The sequence below is a fragment of the Cetorhinus maximus genome, chromosome 13 (assembly GCF_964194155.1).
Source record: "Cetorhinus maximus chromosome 13, sCetMax3.hap1.1, whole genome shotgun sequence".
NCBI classification, from domain to species: Eukaryota; Metazoa; Chordata; class Chondrichthyes; order Lamniformes; family Cetorhinidae; genus Cetorhinus; species Cetorhinus maximus.
In genome coordinates, this window is record NC_135891.1 from 97943826 (window position 1) to 97962364 (window position 18539).

At 42.2% G+C, this 18539-nt stretch overlaps 1 protein-coding gene across 8 annotated transcripts in view; it reads left to right on the top strand.

Annotated features, from left to right (window-relative positions):
* nfic (nuclear factor I/C) overlaps nucleotides 1-18539 on the top strand; it is a 737693-nt gene that overhangs the window by 546807 nt on the left and 172347 nt on the right. For all 8 annotated transcript variants that reach the window (XM_078555863.1, XM_078555858.1, XM_078555862.1 and 5 more), the window contains exons 5-6: nucleotides 1934-2057; nucleotides 13041-13165. In XM_078555863.1, coding sequence (XP_078411989.1) covers nucleotides 1934-2057; nucleotides 13041-13165 — 249 coding nt within the window. The remainder of the gene's footprint in view (nucleotides 1-1933; nucleotides 2058-13040; nucleotides 13166-18539) is intronic.

Sequence of the window (18539 nt, forward strand, 5' to 3'; positions counted from 1 at the left end):
CATGTTCCCCTGTGTCTGGCCATTCCTGAACTCCTGCTACTGTATGCTTGTCTCTAGGTATTTGTATTCCACATACCTATTAACTGCCTTCCACTGTATGATCTGCCTCATTTGGGAACCTATTACACCCTCCCGGCTTGCACCCACATCCATCTATCTTAAATGAGTTCCTACTGCTACTTGAACGTTACCCCTTTGCTCCTGCTTAGTTTATATGCAGACTGTACTCATCACTTTTCTTCCAGCGAGGATTCTCAGTTACTTACGAAGGTAGCTTGTTTTTACAGCATGCCACCACCCACTCATTTACCTCCTCAGTTTTTTTTTATCAACTGCCCTCTTTTTCCAAGCACTGCAACCATGTCAGGAATCATTCATTTGCACAGTCCATCTCAGCGTTTTGTGCCAGTCCCCAAATATGAGCTTTTAAGGTTGCTATGTTCTTTCTCCCTTATGTAATTTACCCCATATGTGGATATTATCATTAGTTCCCATCAATACCCTGTCTAACCTTTATTATATTTGTATTGCTCTAACTCTAGCTTACCATCCTGTAGGTATTGTCCTTTATCACAAATGGCTATCCACTTGCCTAAGTAAAGATTAGGCTCTCTCATTTGTGGACACCCATAACAAATACATGCCATGGTATCTATCTTGGATTCACTTCTGTCAGTTATTTTTCTTTTTGTTATATTTCTCCTCTTCTTCCCTTCTAATTTTACTTATATTTTTGATCTCATTTGTTCCCATTTAATTTTACATCTAACAAATACTCCTCATTTAATTGTTACTCTCTTTTTCTTCTTTGCTTTTACTTGTCCCCTCCTTGGCTTTGAATTGACAGAGGTGTTCACTTTCTACCAAAGTTGTTCTTACATATGATGCTGCTTTGACAATTCTTTAATTTGATTATCCCTTTTTAACTCTTCTACTCCCTTTGTTTTTCCTGCTCTCCCAGAAGCTCCGTGTCATGCCATACCATACCATACCCAAGGGTTTGGAGCATTTCAGTCAATATTTTAGAACAGGGATTTTTTAAAAGTCCAAAGCTGATAACTCCAAATGGATTCTACGTTCTACACGAGTGTCCTCCTTTTACATTCCTTGTAGTGTCTCGTGTGGAAACAATCTACTATAAAGGCCTTTCTCATCTTATTAGAAACAATAAAGCAATAAGCAGTTGTGTTATCACTGTATAATTGCTACCAATAGCATAATTTATACTTAGCAGTCATTTGGATGGACCACTGCGAATTTAAAATATTACAAAAGAAAACTGAATACCTGCTCTTAGGTTGGAGTAAGCACACAGTGCTAATGAGTATTACCTTAAGTATCACAAGGTGTGAGGATGTAGGTTTGATGGAAGTTGACTGAGCTCTTGCGAGAGAGGTGCTAACAAGTGACTCCTTATATTGAGGGGAGGGAAATAGTACAGGAATGATATCACCAGGTTGCCATCATGCATCTCTTTGAAAATAGACATTGATGGAGATGTGAAGACCTATCCACCCTCACAAGAACAGTGGGACCCTATAGAAGCTAATACTGCAAATGGCAGTGTATAACATAACAAACAATTCCAGTTTAAGAGAGGGAGGTGAGTGGAGAAAGCTAAACAAATTACACAGATTTCATTAACAAGATGTACAGAGGACATTTAGGTTATCTCTCAGTCACTGCTACTGTTTAACTGTATTTTTTAAACAAATCTTTGTAAATATTTTGAAAGAAATGTGAACATTTGAATTCAGATTATTCAACTTTTGTGTGTTTTGTGGTTGTTAGAGCTGCTCAGTAACTAGAATATAAATTTGCATGTATAGAAACTGAACTTTCAGTTTCGAGATGCAGACAATCCTGTAAAGAGTTTTAAATCTGAGTTTGATTACAAGTTTTAACAATATGTTTTGATTTCTTTAATTTTTAGCTCCCATTGTGACAGGAACAGGGCCGAATTTCTCTCTCGGGGAGTTACAAGGTCACTTGGCCTATGATTTGAACCCACCAAGTGCGGGGATGAGGAGAACTTTGCCAAGCAGCTCATCGAGTGGGTATGTGACTGAAACTCTATAACCCACAAGGGACTATGAATAGAATACATTGCAGGACTTTTCTTACAATGAATAGAATATACTGCAGGACTTTTCTTACAAGTGGGACTATGATTTTCTCAGAAAAGTCAAGAATGTGCAAACATCCATTGCTTTATTTTTAAATTTACTGGTTTTGAGTTTTTCATCAAAGAGTAAATTTCAAATGCTGCCAGTATGATTTGTTATAGAATGCAGAGAGCAGTTGTAGAACATACACAGCTGTTGCTCCTGCAGAAACAAAATCTTCAGTGTGCCATTGTTATGACATCACAAGGATACCCAGATCCTGAAGACATCAGGGGTGGGACTTTCAAATGCTTGCTGCCCAATTCTTGTCTGATCAAGGAGTATGTGGTGGGCATCTTGGATACCTATTTGCCCATCTGATTCAATTTTCAGTCAGGCCTTCAAATGAGCGATAAGCACTGATGCACAAAACAAGCAAGAGGCTGTGTAATAATGCAAATTGGGGTCCAGTGCCTCATATAGGACCCCGCTTGCAATTTCAACAAACGTGTGAGCATGCTCGTTCCAGTGCCATGTATCAAACCACCAATTAGGAGCCATTCTCGCCACCCACAGGAACCACTGCCCTCTACAACCAAGCAGGCCCTAACTGCTGGTAGGCTGGATGTAGAAGCTGTCAGTGTTCCTGCACCTGAAACTAGCTAAAGTTGACAGCCTTTGGGCTAAAGTTGACAATTTCCCTATCATGTCACATCTAGATTGTTTATTTATTTCACATATTAACAAATAAATAACAGATGTTTGACTATACTGGTTGTCTTTTCTATCCTGCAGGATAAATATATCCTGTGGGATAATGGCTGCTCTGATCAGACCATTTTGCGCTATATATCACGCAAACTCGTGAATGGGCCTAAGGCCGTTACTTGCGGCCCTGAAAAGTGCCCAGTCTTTCTGAGATTACCCTGGAAGGGCAAAGTATCTCAAAATTTGAGCAACAGGTGAAGCTAGCTGTTTCACGCTGCTACTATGCAGTAGCAACATGAATGATATTTGCCACTAACAGGATGCTGCCATCAAGCCAAAAAGATGTTTTGCCTATCACACAGATAAGCAATGTGGCATATGAATTTCAGTGCCAGTGCAATGCTAGGTATGTAGGCCGTATGTCGCAAAGACTGGCGGATCATATCAAACAGCATGTCCCAGCCACTGTTCACAACGGGCAAGGTACAGACTGTACCCAACCAGCCCGTACTTGCAAAACTCAAAACTCAGTGTCCAACATTAGATGTGATTCCATGATTGGACAACATTTGCCAAAAATTACGCTGACAACTAATTTAAGATAGTCAGTCAGGTTGAGTGTGGCGTATTTGCGCATACTGGAGGCTACATATTTTAGGACACAGGGCCGTTGTTCTTTGCAGGCCAAAAGAACATGTACACATGTTGTGCCTGTTTCAGCGAAACAAAGTAAATGATAGCCATTCATTGGTTCATCTCCCAGGACAATTCCTTGATTAATCAAAGTCAAACTGCCTGGTTTAAATTTCAAACAATGCTTGAGAGTTAACTGTCAGTCATCAGTAGCTGGTGCATTCTCTATGGCAATACCTCTACCAATCAGTGTCCACTTGCCAACCAATCAACACTGTCATCTCACACAGTATAAAGCTGTTGCTTCCCATGGCATTGCAATTCTTGCGATTGTTCTGTTGCAAGACAAAAAGCTTCAACAAGATGTCTTATTTTCAGCAGTGCTGAATAATTATTATTCAAAGAAGGCAGCCTTGTGGTTGTGAGCCCTGGAAACTCCCCAAGCTACAACCCCTTCATATGGGGGAGCAGGTGGAAGGCTGTGCCCCTGGGAACCCCCGTTGGAATTTCCCAGCATATTCTGAACAGTCCAGAATCTCAGTGGAACTAATTTCTGCTCCATCCGGCAGCCCACTCCTCCGCACCTACCCTGGAGATGTTCCCAATGCTGGATTGGGATTTCCACCCCCGTGTGTTTAAATTCTGACTGTAGTGTGATGAACTAAATCATAAATATTCTTGCTGCAGTACTTTATTGCAGTCTATATTAAAAATAAAACTTGTCAAACCTCATGGTGCCATATACCTGCAAGTCATGGAGCAGTATTATCTTCCAGCTCTCTCAAATTCTGCCCTTATCAGGAATGCTGTATGATGGCAAGAAAAGCTAAAGCAATTCAAAAACACAAACTGCAAAATGTTGTACCTAGTTATCAGCGAATTTGATACATTAATTGGATCCTTGGTTGCTGCTTGCAATCATTAACCACCAGAGCGATCAGAATCACCCGATTGAATTGCTTCATTGTAATTCAATATCAGCCATCTGTTCAATGTTGCAATGGTCTAGAATTCCATACTCTGTGCTTTATCATTGGTTGTCTAACATTTTATTTAATTCTGTCAACGTAGCTGAGATATTGGAGGGAATTTTCCCAGCAACTTGGAGATGATTGGGGTGGGGAGTTGCGGGCAGGAAAATGTCCACACGCATGTCTGGTTTTACAATCTGGAAATCAACCTGGTTTGTGAGTCAAGCAGGAAAACTCAGCTCATTTGCTTCCAATTTCCTGGATCGCACCTATGCAGAAATTAAGCCAACATTTACACTGATCTCTGCACCAATCATGCCAATAGACGTTTCTGCCATAGCTTCCTGTGAAACCTATGATGGAATGTAAAATCTGGCATAAAACAAGAGCAAATGCAGCTCAAACAACAGAAATCAAAGGCTGCTGTTGTGTGCCATGGCATATCACTCTCGAAGCCCCTTGATGCTGCTACTCCTCCTTATCCTCTTCCAGTATTATGCATCACAGGGTTGTGTTCATTGGGAAGGCCATACAGGTTGTTTAGCTCTCCTGACCATATGGAATGACAGGCTAGTGGGTTGATTGGACTCCAAACATGACAGCATAAGAAGAGTGCTGGACTCAGTAGGAATTTTGTCTCCAAGTTGCTAGCAAACTCCAAAAATTTCAGTTACATTTATTCAAGTAGCCTTGGTCCATGCTGCACCTACATTTTTGGGCATAAATTGTTACGATCTGGTTAGGGACCATTAACATTTAAAGAGAAATCCAAATACTTCCTTTAAACCAATAGAACTACTCCACAAGATTTAATTCTTTTCTTTTACCAAAACACAAATTTTATTGTATTTAGAACAAATTACACAAAACAAACACTATTAACTTAACAAGATAGTTTCTAATTACATTTGTTATGCATTCAGGCTTACTTCTTCTTACCCCCAAGAATTCTTTTATAACACACACCAATCTTAAAATTATTTACTGCTGCAGGAAACAACCATAACCATTGTCTGGAGAATTCTCCTCAGCTTCAGATATTCTCAGAGGTAACTTTCATTTACCTTCCTGTGACTGTGGATGCCTCAGTTCCATATTCTGGTTATGTTCCCAACACTTCTGAGCTAATCTGCTTATTCCTTTCTTCACCACTGTAGATTCTCCCACTATTTCAAACTAGGCACTCTTCCAGCTTCTGTTCCCTCACAAAAGTCAAACTGAGATTAAACTTTACCTGCATTCCATGCAATCAGTGATGAAGTTAGGGTTTTACTCTACTTACAGTGCAGACCTATCTAACTGTCATTTACTTTGGCTATCTCTTGGTGAGCTGCAAACCGCACAAGGTCCAATCTGCAACGAAAAACTGTCTCAGCAAACACCCAGATAAATTGAAACTGGAGAACCTTCCTAAGCTCCACACATCTCCATGATGATATAGCTTGCTCTTGGCTATCCTTAAACCAACCTTTAAGTTAATTATACCTCATTTACAATGTTTTTTTTCGAATGAAGTCAATGGGTTTTACAGCCTTTCAAAGTTTACTGAGTGCTTTTAAACTAATTGAGCTCTACTTCCCAAAACAAAGACATTCCCCTGGACTGCAATTACTGCAAGGTTTCCAGACATCATGGGCAGGATTTTACTGTCGGCGAGCAGGGGCAGGGCTCGTTCACCGACATGTAAAATGACGTGGGATGATGTCGGGCGGAACTCCCAATGTCACCCCGCCCCATTTAAATTTTCAGGAAGGTGGGGGCGCAGCAAAATCAGCTGTGCACCCACCGACCTGTCAATGGCCAATTGAGGCCATGGACAGGAACAATTAATCAATTAAAGGACCTGCCCGTCCAACCTTAAGGCCAGGAGCCCCGGCGGCAAATAGAAAAAACATGAAACCTCATCCACCGGTGGGATGCGGTTTCATGTAGGGTTTTAAAAATTTTAATGAAGTTGTTATGGAAATTATGAACATGTCCAAACTTATGTGACATTGTCACATGAGGGGACATGTAAGGGAATATTTTTTTTCTATTGTTAATATTGTTGAAAGTAGAGCCGATCTCCCTGAGGCAGCACTTAGCCTCAGGGAGATGAGTGCGCTCTTTCATGCACATGCGTGAAAGAGCGCACTCTCGATTTTAGGGATTCCCCTCGCCCGCACAGGAAGTGCATAGCGCTTCCCTGTGGATGTCATGCTGGAAGGGCCTTAAATTGGCCCACCCGCGCAAAATGGCGGCACGCGATTGGGTCAGCTCTGCCCGCTTGACGAACGGAAAATTCAGCCCCATGTCTCCAGCTCTTTAGCTAATTAAGCCCACCCACTATTTATAGCTCTATCCCTTCTATTCTGACCTTACGTGGGTCACCTTTTGAACTGTCATTTCTTTCGGTGTTCTGGCAATCTCTAAAGCCCAGTATTTTAATTATCTTACCTTTCTAGCTGTTAACCTCTTAAGGCATCATGGCCCCAACCTTTGAAGTGTAATAAACTTCAAGCTTACTTTAACTGCATTTATCCCATTTTATACAGTTAAACTTTAACTCCTAAAACTAAAAATGATATACTAAAACATGTGAAACATGAAATAGATATTCACACAAAATCTACACCACACATTACTGGCGTGAATTCAGGAAACTCAAGTGAAATGCTCTTTCAAGTGGGGTGATGTTATGTAAATGAGGGCTGGAAGATTTTGGCAGCAGTATCTCGGAAGCAGTAAAAATGCCTATAGCAATTCTCATGTAGTGAGGTTTTAGTGTAAATAAGTTTTATGAGAGATCCCCAGAATAAACAGCTTAGCATCACTTGTAGATATGCCAAAATGTTCTGAGAAATTCTAATCTTCTTCGGAACTGGGAGAGGATGTTGACCGTATGGCCTCTCAATATGATCAGGGCTGATTATCTGCTGGATATTTGTCCACTATTCCACAGGAATGACAGGGAAAATTGAACAATGAGGCCACCCATTTCCTGCCCACCATGTGTTAATACAGAGGGAGGGAAGGAAGCATTGGCATTCCATCTTTTTTCCGTTACATCAATTACTCTTACTGCTGTTTCCCAGGATCATCAGGTTAACAGTGGTAATGGCATAAATGCTGTAAATGGTTGGCAGGACCCTGTTGAACCCTCCTCTCATCCTGATCCATTACCTGCTGAAGCAACACAGACTCTGCTAAGACCCTCGGTGTAATTCTTCTTCAAATCTCAGGGCTTTGTGAACCCTTCAATCTTTCTTCCAACCTCTCCTGGGGTTGCTTGGTGGACCCACTGCAGCACCAACATGATCATCCTGTGGGTCCAAGGTGCACTCCAGTTTACTGGGGCGGGGGGGGGAATCTTTCCCAGAGCCTATCATGAACTGCTAATATCACCTGACCAAGGTAACCATGCCACAAAATGGCGAGAACAGTGGGTGTAATCCCATCCTTGGTCCTGTGGTTGGAGATTAAGGAAAAGCCCCTGTTTGTGAACCTGTTCACCCTTTGGAGCTCATCCATTATAATGTTTTTAAGTCAGTGACTTAACGGATTCACCTTGGGATTTAAAGATGTGATATTTTAAACAAAGATAATCATCGTTTTTTTCGCTGCAAAAAAACAAAAACTATGATCCATTCTGATCAGTGCTGATGAAGTATGTCAGAACTGATGGTTTGAGTTGTTTTCTGAAGTCATCTACTATTATGAGCACAGGAAGAGGACTAGGCCATTTAACCTCTCAAGCCTGTTCTCCCATTCAATTAGATCATGGCTGTTCTGTACTTTAGCTCATTAACATGCAGGTCCCACCCAAGGCACAGTACTGTTATGACCAGTTTGTATTTGTCTCCATTTCAATGTTGCTTCAGGTCTACCATCAAGTGGGCTGACTGGTGACCTGCTCAGAAGCTTTTCCCAATGTCACTATTGATTTGGTTGCTTAGACGTATGTGAGATGTTTCTGTAGATCTTTGTTAAGGGCAAAGGAACCAAGGTGGACAAATGGAGTTAAGATACATATCAGCCACGATCTAATTGAATGGCAGAACAGGCTTAAGGGCTGAGTGTCAAATTTAATGCCATTCCCTGAAGGAAGTTTGATGGCGAGGGGCCATTTAATCAGGAGGGTGTCGGGCGGGGACCTTGCCCCCTTCCCACCTCTGCCCCAATTGTGAACGGCTTTCCTGTCCCCCTGCCAATTGAAGCTGTTAAGTGGATAATTAATGCCCACTTAAGGGCCTCATCCCACCATTGCTGGTATTCACCCAGGGCAAACAGGGTCTCACCATGCAGGAAACCTGAAAAACAAACCCTGTCAGGGTTACTTGTGGGCTTCCAGGGGGGAATCCCTTGTTCAAAGGCACAGTGCCTGATTCAGAGACCTGGCATTAGGAAGGGTGGGCTCCTGCCAAGAGCCAACCTCTGCCCTTGCTGCCGACGTGCTCCCATCCCACCATCACTCGCCTGTGGCTTCGGTCCCTCAGCTATCCTGGGCCTCTGGTGGGACTCGTATTGGCGCCACCATTGCTCCCGCTGATGCTACCGAGCAGTGCAAAGCTGCCGGCATCTGATTGGCTGGCATTCGTCCAACCTTAACTATTTTGCAAGCATTTTTACACTTTATTAAGTTATTATTACTACACTGCTTTTAGTACCTTTACAGTCAGCGATCATAGGGCATAACTGTAATCTCTCCCCCTCTCCCATGTAGTTAATAGAGGTGACTCATTACTAAATTTGTGACTGCCACTCTACAGAGAGGGAAAGAAAGTTGAACATCGGAACAGGAGTAAACCATTGGGTGATATTTAACGGAAGCAATGGGGCTCTCTCGGGGGTAAGGGATTTCTGCCCCTTGATCCTTGACCCCCAGGAAAGGCCTGCTGCTGCCCAGTTAACTGGCTGATTGCCACTTAATTTGGTGGATCTTCCCAAAAAGAGGCAATGCGGGGCTCTCACTGGCTCTCCAGCCTGAATACAGGTTAGTCCGTGGGCACTTGCATGCCAAGCTGCTACAAGCTGGATCACGGAACATACTTGTAATAATGCTCGCAAAATAGGTAAGATTGGATGAACGGAATGTTTTACTCACTGCAAGAATCCTTGTGTTATCACAATACAATGTATCAACACCTCCCTTAGCATCACTTTTGCTAAAGCAGAGGATATGCTGCTTTACAATGTAATGAGTTGTTGGACCCTTTAATGTATTTCTTTTTGCTGCTAAGGGAGCTGTGTAACTGAGAACATGGCAAATAGGAGCAGGAGTGGACCATATGACCTCTCAAGCCTGCTGTGCCATTCAGTACGATCATGGTTCATCATCCATCTCAACTTCACTTTCCCAATCTCTCCCCATATCATCTGCTTCAACTTCACTTCCCTGTCTGTTTGCCTTATCTTCTCTTGATTCCCTTTGAGATCAAAAACCTATCTATTCCAGCCTGAGTATATTCAATGATAATGCATCAACAATGCTCTGGGATAGCGAATAGCAAAGATTCACCCCCCTCTGAGTGAAGAAATTCCTCCCTCTCTGTCCGAAAATGATCAACACCCATGTTGTGCAGCACCCATCCCACTCTCCCCCCATGTTCTAGGTTCTCCAGCCAGGGAAAATAACCTCTTGCTGTCCACCATGTCAAGCTTCTTTAGGATGGCGTTTGTTTCAATGAGATCACTTCTCGTTCTTCTAAATTCAGAGCGTAGCTGAATTTACTCAGCCTCTCATAATAGGACAACTATCTGATCCTATGAACCAATCTAGTCAACCTTCACTGTACTGCCTCCAAGACAATTATATCATAATTTCTTCCATATGGAAACCAGAACTGCATACAATATCCAGGTGTGGTTTCACCAAAGCCAGTGCATTTTTGGCAAGACTTCCTTTTTGTTATACTCCAATCTCCTTGTAATAAAAGCCAGTATGCCATTTGCCTTCCAAACCGTTTGCTGTACCTGCCTGCTAACTTTGTGTTCCTTTTATGAGTACACCCAAGTTTCGCTGAACATCAATTTTTAAAAGTTTCACACTTCTTAAAAAATATTTTGCTTTTCTATTCTTACCACCAAAGTGAATAACCTCAACTTCACCACATTGCACTCCATCTGCCATCTTGTTGGCAACTCACTTAATCTGCCTATGTCTCTTTGCTGCCTGTTTGAGTCCTCCTCACAGCTTGCATTCCCACCTAGATTTATATCGTCAGCAAACTTGCATGCATTACATTAAGTCTTTTCATCTAAGTCATTAATATAGATTGTAAATAGTTGAATTACGGCACTCAACTAGTTACAACATGCCAATGTGAAAATGACCCATTTATCTCTACATTCCGTTTCCTGTTCATGAACCAATCCACCGTCTATGCTAATATAATTCCTTCAATTCTAAAGCCATTATCATGTGGAATAATCTTTTGTGTAGCACCTTATCGCATGCCTTTTGGAAATCCAAAATACGACATTACAAGCTCCCCTTTATCTACCCTAGTGGTTACATCCTCAAAAAGCTCTACTAAACTTTTGCAGTTCTTACTATCTGTTTTTTCACCCTTTGCCATTCTTTATGTCTTTCCCATTTGCAGGATTTTTGGGGGGTTTTTTTTGCATTGTTATATACTTTTTCTTTTCACTTTCTTTTGTGGTCTTACCTATTTATTTGTCTATGGCTTTTTTGGCAAGTTGAACTCTTGCCCCTTAGGTGTAAATGCTGGTTACATTACATCACATTAAATTATTTTTTGAACGCCTCCTACTGATCTTCTGTTGTTTTACCTATTAACATATTTTCCCAGTTTACTATAGATTGTCTTTGTCTCACGGCATTGCTACTGCCTTTTCCCACCTGAGCCCTCTCACCCCACTTTCACTAAATCTAAATGTAAAATCTTAGAAGCTGGTTCATGGTTCTCCCTTTCAAACATTACATTGAACTTGATACGACTATATAAATATTCATGCACCATTAGGTTGTTAACTAAATCAAACTTATTCATTGCCAAATGAAATATGGCATTCCCCTTTGTTGGTTGTGGGACACATTAACGCAGAAAACTACCCTCGACACATTCACGAAATTTGCTTCCTTTCTAGCATGTTTTAGCCTGCTTATCCTAATCTATGTGAAAGTTAAAATCCCCCAATAAAACCATTCAGCCTTTGCTCCATGCTTGTCTAATCTCTGCATTTATACAATCTGCCAATTCACAGCTGCCACAGGCTCCTGTGCACAACTCCCATGAAATTGAACCCTCTTTCTCACACTGCTCCTTTAGCTACGTGTTCACCTTCCTAATCTGCTCATCCCTACACCAATTTGCACATGGCTCAGGAAATAATTCAATAATCTTGAGGTTTCATTCTTTAATTTAACTCCTATGTTCTGATATTCTCAAACAGGACGTCTTCCTTTATCTTCCCTATGGGCAGCATTTTCCCCGGGTCGGGGGGGGGGGGGTTGTGCATGAGCAGGCGGGTTCCCGATTGGTTCCCCCAATTGGGGGCGCGGCACCATATTTATGTGGGCAGGCCAGTTAAGGCCTGCCCAGCGTGATGTCCGCCCGGAAGCGTTATGTGCTCCCTGTGCGGGTGGGGGTTTCCCTGAGCCGGAAGTGCGCTCTTTCGCACATGCGCGCAAAAGAGCGTAGAGATCTCCCTGAGACAAAGTGCTGCCTCAGGGAGATCGGCTGAAGGTTCAAACTTTCATTAAAGGCAGAAAAAAAATTCCTGACATGTCCCTTCATGTGACACTGTCACATGAGCTGGGACATGTCAATTTCATTTATTTAAACATTTTATACAAATTTTAATACCCTCATGAAACCTCATCCTGCCCGTGGATGAGGTTTCATGTTTTTTCTGAAGGCCGCCTGGGCTCTTCGCCTGCCCAGCAACCTTAAGGCTGGATGGGCAGGTCCATTAATGATTTAATTACTTTTTTAATGGCCTTAATAGGCCTTTGACAGTTCGGCGGGCGTGCAGCCCATTTGGCTGTGCGCCCGCCGAACTGAAAATCTAAGTGATGCAGGGTGATGCCAGGACACACACCCGATGTCACCCCGCGCCATTTTAGGTGTCAGTGAGTGGGCCCCAGGGCCCCACCCCCCCCGCTCGCCGACCGGAAGATGCAGCCCTATGTGTCAGTCTTAACATGGATCAGAATGACTGGATCTTGCCCCTTCCCTCCAGTATCCTTTCAAGCTAGTTTGAGATTCACCCTGACACCAGCAAGGGGACAAACTATGTCGGGCTCTTAATCCTGCTTACAAAGGATGATATCTGAAGCCCTAATTATTGAATCCCTTACAATTACCTCATTATGCTTCCCCTCCTCCTCCCCTGAAAGCAGCAGGCTATGACAGTCTCTTGCTATTTTATATTTTCATATAATGTGGCAGAAAATTTTGCCTGTGTGGCAAACGGATGACAGAGGAGTGTCTGATGCATCTCAAATCATTTATACTAAAGAGAGACTGATAACTTAATAAGAACTGTTCCTACATCATATTGGAACAAAACATTGAAACTTAAGACACTTGGAACTGATTTCCACTAAGAGTCCAATGTTAAAATGCTACATAAACATTTTACATTCAATGTGGTAAACAGAGTCTTTCTTCTCGTACAGGAGTAAAAGACACAAATCTGGTTCAATGGAAGATGATATTGACACTAGTCCAGGTGGGGAGTTTTACCCTTCACCCAGCTCACCTGCAAGCAGCAGTAGGAACTGGCAGGAGGAAATGGAAGGAGGTGAGTACAGAATCTGCTTCTTCAGGGTTCCTTCTCTGAGGGGACTGTGACATTTAGCAGGAAGTTAATAATATGTTGTCCTTTGAGACCATTCAGAATGTCCTATTGTTAGAGTCAACTGTGCTTGTTTTGCATTGGGACAAATAACAGAATATAAATCAAGCATCAACACGAATGTTTTCCTCAGTAAATATTTTTTTATTGGAGACCAGTCTTGCTGGCTGAGGGCATGAATTAGTGTAGAATATAGAATCGTTTATATAATTAGTGAGACTTTTGAATAAACAGGTTTTTTTTTTGTTTACCCTTTTTCTATCTTTGCAAGTTACTTTCCCTGTCCCTTTACGCTGTGCATTGTTCCCTGCCCAAAAGGATCCTGTAAATGCTGCTCTCAGATTGAGCTCAGTAAGGCAAGAAAAAGCTCACCTGAGTTTCTTTCCTTGAAACATTTTGGGGAACCCCGACAGAAATTTTCCCCTAATCTCCTGCTGTAACTTTGTTGTAAGTTCAGTGGAAATCTCATAGATACACTCTAACTAGCCATTACATACTGTTGACCTTAAACTGATGTTACGGCATGGGATTGGCAGAACTTCTACGGAAATTTCTGACATTTGTCTTTATTAAGCGCTTCCTCCATTTGGTCCACCCTGATCAGAAGCTCATGAGGAACAATGCTGTGAGGCAGAGGAAATGAAAGGAGAGAGTTAGGATAAGTACATAAGAGTGAAGAATGAAGAAAAGGCTGTTCAGTCATCCTAGTATCTGCATCATTCACACCTTGAATTAGTGCTGAATCTTGCTCTTGCCTACAATTTATATACATCTTTTACTACTACTGCCACTATCACCATCACCACTCAACAATTGACCTTGCCCATGGAATATGGTAAACATCCCAAGGTCCTTCACACAGCTACAAATTAAAAAATAAATGCTGAGGGGTGACCATAAGCTTGGTCAACGAGTGGATTTTAAGAAGTGTTAAAGGAAGAGAGGCACAAGGGTTCAGTGAAGGAATTCCAGAGTGTAGGGCCTAGGCATCTGATGGCACTGTATCTAATGATGTGGTGAAGGAAGGTGAGATGGACAAGCAAGAGTTTATTGGGGGACAGGACAGGTTAACGCTGGAGGAGTTTATAGAATAGTGTGGAGTGAGGCCCAGAGTAGTGAGAATTGAAATTTGAATGAATGAGGTAAGGTTGGATGGGTGGGATTTGGTGAAGGGTAGGATATGGCAGCAAAGCAGACAAGCTGAAGTTTATGCAAGATCAAAAACCAGCAATGGGACTGTTGGAATAATTGAGTCTGAAGGTGGCAAAGGCTGAATGATATGTTATGAAAGTTAAAGTAGGTAGTTTATGTGACTTAATGGATATGAGGTTTGAAGTTCAGTTTAGAATCAACATCCAGCTAACCCAAGTGGAGCAGAACCAAGACCTGTTCTGCTCAGGGCAGCTCAGTGTCTGGGAGGGGTACTTCAACTAGTGTTCTCACCATCATTAACTATTCAAGGGGCCTAGTGCCTGTTTCATGCAGCTAACCAGGGTGCCCTAAAAAATATACTGCCTGATTTTAGCACCACACCAGTTCTTTGATATCTGTCACCCTTCTCCGTTCCTGTTGTGTGTCTGATTTGCAACCATATCAAGCATCACAGTCAATGGTTTGCATTACTTGTTACATGAGGCATATCACACAGTGAGCTATACAGACCAGATACATCAGTGGCCTCTGTTCTGTTAACATTCAGGTGGTTCTCGGATAATAATGGGCAGTGTTTTCTGAGTGGATTGTTGAATTTTGGTCAGAATGCTTAAAAATCCACTGAAACAAGTTATTTATAAAATGCAAGCAGGGTGGTCCATGAAAATGTTGAACTTCATAGTGCATTTGCTTCATTGACATCAGTTGATTTGCTCCAGCTGCTGCTGCAGATTCTGGTGAAAGAAGCGTCAATTTTCTTCTGTGGTTCTATGTCTTACTTTTCTTGTTTGGTTCTCTACATAATGCCCTGATTTTCTTTGCAAGAACTAACAGCACGAGAAATGTGATGCACTAGTGTATAAACACAAAGGGTCAGATAAATATAGAACTCGCTTGCCAAGAAATATTATGCTGGATGTGACTTTTCTAAAGTTCAGAAAAATTACATGGTTTGCAAATATTTGTACTACAACATAGTTATTCCATAATTAATTGCATGTAAAATCAAAAACTAAAGGAGCAAAAGCTTTAACGCAGAATTATACTTCCAAATCATGCTGATGCCTACAAAAAAAAATTGGTCCAAATTTCCTCTGTGACATGAGAAGAATTTGTTCAGCTCCCAATCCCAAACCAAAGAAAAAGGAGCAGAGACCGGGGTCTCTACTCTTTTGTGTTTCCTAGGATTTCCAAGGTTTTAAAGATATCATGGGCAGGATTTTCCGCCAGTCGGGGGTGAAGTTGAATGGCGGGCGCGCACAGACGCACCTCCGATCGGCACCCCCAATCGGGGGCGTAGCGCCATTTTACGTGGGCGGGACAATTAAGGCCCGCCCAGCGCGACGTCCGTACAGAAGCGCTATGCGCTCCCTGTGCAGGCAGGGGGTGGGGAATCTCTAAACCTGAGAGTGCGCTCTTTCGCGCATGCACATGAAAGAGCGCATTCATCTCCCTGAGGCTAAGTGCAGCTTCAGGGAGATCGGCTCTACTCTCAAAAATATTAAAAATAGAAAAAAAAAATTCCCTGACATGTCTCCTCATGTGACACGGTCACATGAATTGGGACATGTCCATAATTTTTACAAAAACTTTAATAACATTTTTTAAAACCTACATGAAACCTCATCCCGCCGGTGGATGAGGTTTGATGCTTTTTCTAATTCCCGCCAGGGCTCCTGGCCTGTCCGCCAGCCTTAAGGTTGGACGGGCAGGTCCGGTAATTAGCCAAATGACTCTGTCAATGGCCTCAATTGGCCATTGACAGGCTGGAGAGCGCACAGCTGATTTTGCTGCGCCCCCGCCTACCGGAAAATTTAAATCGGACGCAGTGACATTGGGAGTTCCGCCCGACATCGCCGAGTGTCATTTTACACGTCGGCGAGTGGGCCCTGCCCCATATCATCATGATTCCCTTTGGCCTCCATTTGAATTCCAGGGAACTCTGCCTTTTTTCCTTAATGGCTTTTCCATTAATTTTTCTTTTTTTTCTCTTAAGTTAACTGATTGGTGTTTCAATATCCAGAAAGGCTTTCGTATGGATCGAAGTCTTTTTTCATATCAGTCCGCACGCGACAATTAAGGTGGGGGGGCAGGGTAGAAGATTTAGGCTCGAATATTTGGCAAACAGAGAGGGTGGCTGAGGGTGGTGCAATTATGTTGTGTATATGGTTTCAAAAGGTCTTTGATAGTATTAGATGGCGTGCACTTTGGGCGTGTTCTGCCTGATTGGTGCCCTATTCTGGGTTAGGGGGGGTGAGGAAAATCAGTCCTGCTGTTCTTAGTGAATTCAATGGATGGACTAAATAATGTTTGGATAAAAATAATAGTTAAAATGAAAGTGAGTGGGAATACTTGAAACACAGAGATTCTATCCTCAAACGTGTAGATGTGATTGCTTTTATGAATGCCCATTTCTGAGAGTGCCACTATTAAAATCAACTATGTGACAGTGTTCAGTTCTAATTGTCACATGTGGACTGACTTTAAAAAATACTTAGGTCTATACGAAAGCCTTTCTGGATATTGAAACAAAATTCAGTTAACTTAAAAGAGAACAGAAAGCAAAATTCATGGAAAATGACCATCTGTTGAGAAGCCATTGAGGAAAAAAGGCAGCGTTCCCTGGAATTCAAATAGAGGCCGAAGGCTGTGATGATATGAATTACTTGCTCAGACCTGATCCAATTTTCTGGACTAACAGCACTTTACAGTTAAATATTCCAAAGTACTTGACATAAATGTCATCAGGACCATAATCAATGCTAAACAAAAGAAGAAGATATTAGGAAAGGTCAAAAGCTTGGTCAGCACGGTGGGTTTTTAGGTGGGATCTTTAAGGAGGAGAGGGAGGTGGAGAGGCAGAGATGTTTAAATCCTGAGGCCTAGATTGCTGAAGGCACAGTTAAGAGGCAATGTGAGTAGGTAATTCACAAGAGGCCATATTTGAAGCAATGCAGAGTCTTGGAGGGTTGTAGGACTGAAGATAGTTACAGAGATAAAAAGAAGCATGACCATGAAGGGATTTAAAGAAGAAGATGAGAACTTTAAATTTGAGGCATATGAGGACCAGGAGCCAATATTGATCAGCAAGTAGTGGGTGAGCAGGACTTGATGTGGGATAGGGTGCGGCAACAGAGTTTGATAAACTGAATTTTATGGAGCGAGAAGGGCAGGAAGCTGTCTAGCCCAGCATTGGAATAATAAATCTGGAGGTGACAAAAATATTCAGGTATCTTTCATCAACCATGCGCATACAATTGACAAGACCCCAGTCTGTAGTTTGGTACAATTTATATTTGACATGTCCTCGCATAAATTCAAGAAATGAGCTGCTAAGGAACATTGACCAGAGACTGAGATACTCAAAGAATTGGATGTTTGGATGATGCTGTTTGCTGTCATGTGCACATCAACTAAAGAGGAGCCATTTTTTTAAGAATTGCAGTGTTTGTGATTCAATAGGATCTAATGTTGCTGTCATTCATTCTCTATAAAGTGTCACTTTGAAAATCAGCAAAAATTAGTGATTAACACTAGTGTGTGCACCCGTCATCCACTGGCTAGTTTAAAGAAGTACTCCAGGTTTGGTCTTATAAACCAGTTTGCCAATGGCTCACTGCTGCTGATGCTGTTTTGTCTCCTTTTTGTTTCTGGAGCCCTGGATACACTCCTGAGCCACACAGTGATAAACATTCTAATCCTGATTTTAACCAAGGGTGATTCTAGTGGGTGGGCAAATACAAAGCAAATGCCAAATCTCCCCCCCCAACCTTGGTACTACGAGGCACAGGCCATATTTGTATGCCTTCAGTCAGCTCTATTTGACCTGTAACCAAGCGTACATCCTTAAAAGTGTTTAACTGAAGTTACCAACTGCGAACTATCTTTTTTTCAACTGAACTTTAAATTTGAACAAGGTTCGAAAACACTGCAAAGAAGTTCCCTTCTTTAAAATGGAATGTCTTCCAATGGAATTGCCTTGGAATGGTTTTAGGAGGTGCAGACATGCCTAGCATCTGAACACCCCCCTGTCCCACAATACCCCTCCACCATCCCCCTTTCTGGAAGATGCTTCCTTGAAAGAAACACCAACTGCCTAATGGGACTCCACTCTAGATTTCATGTTGAGTTTACTCCCGTAACAGTCTTGATGTTAAAGGCACCATCC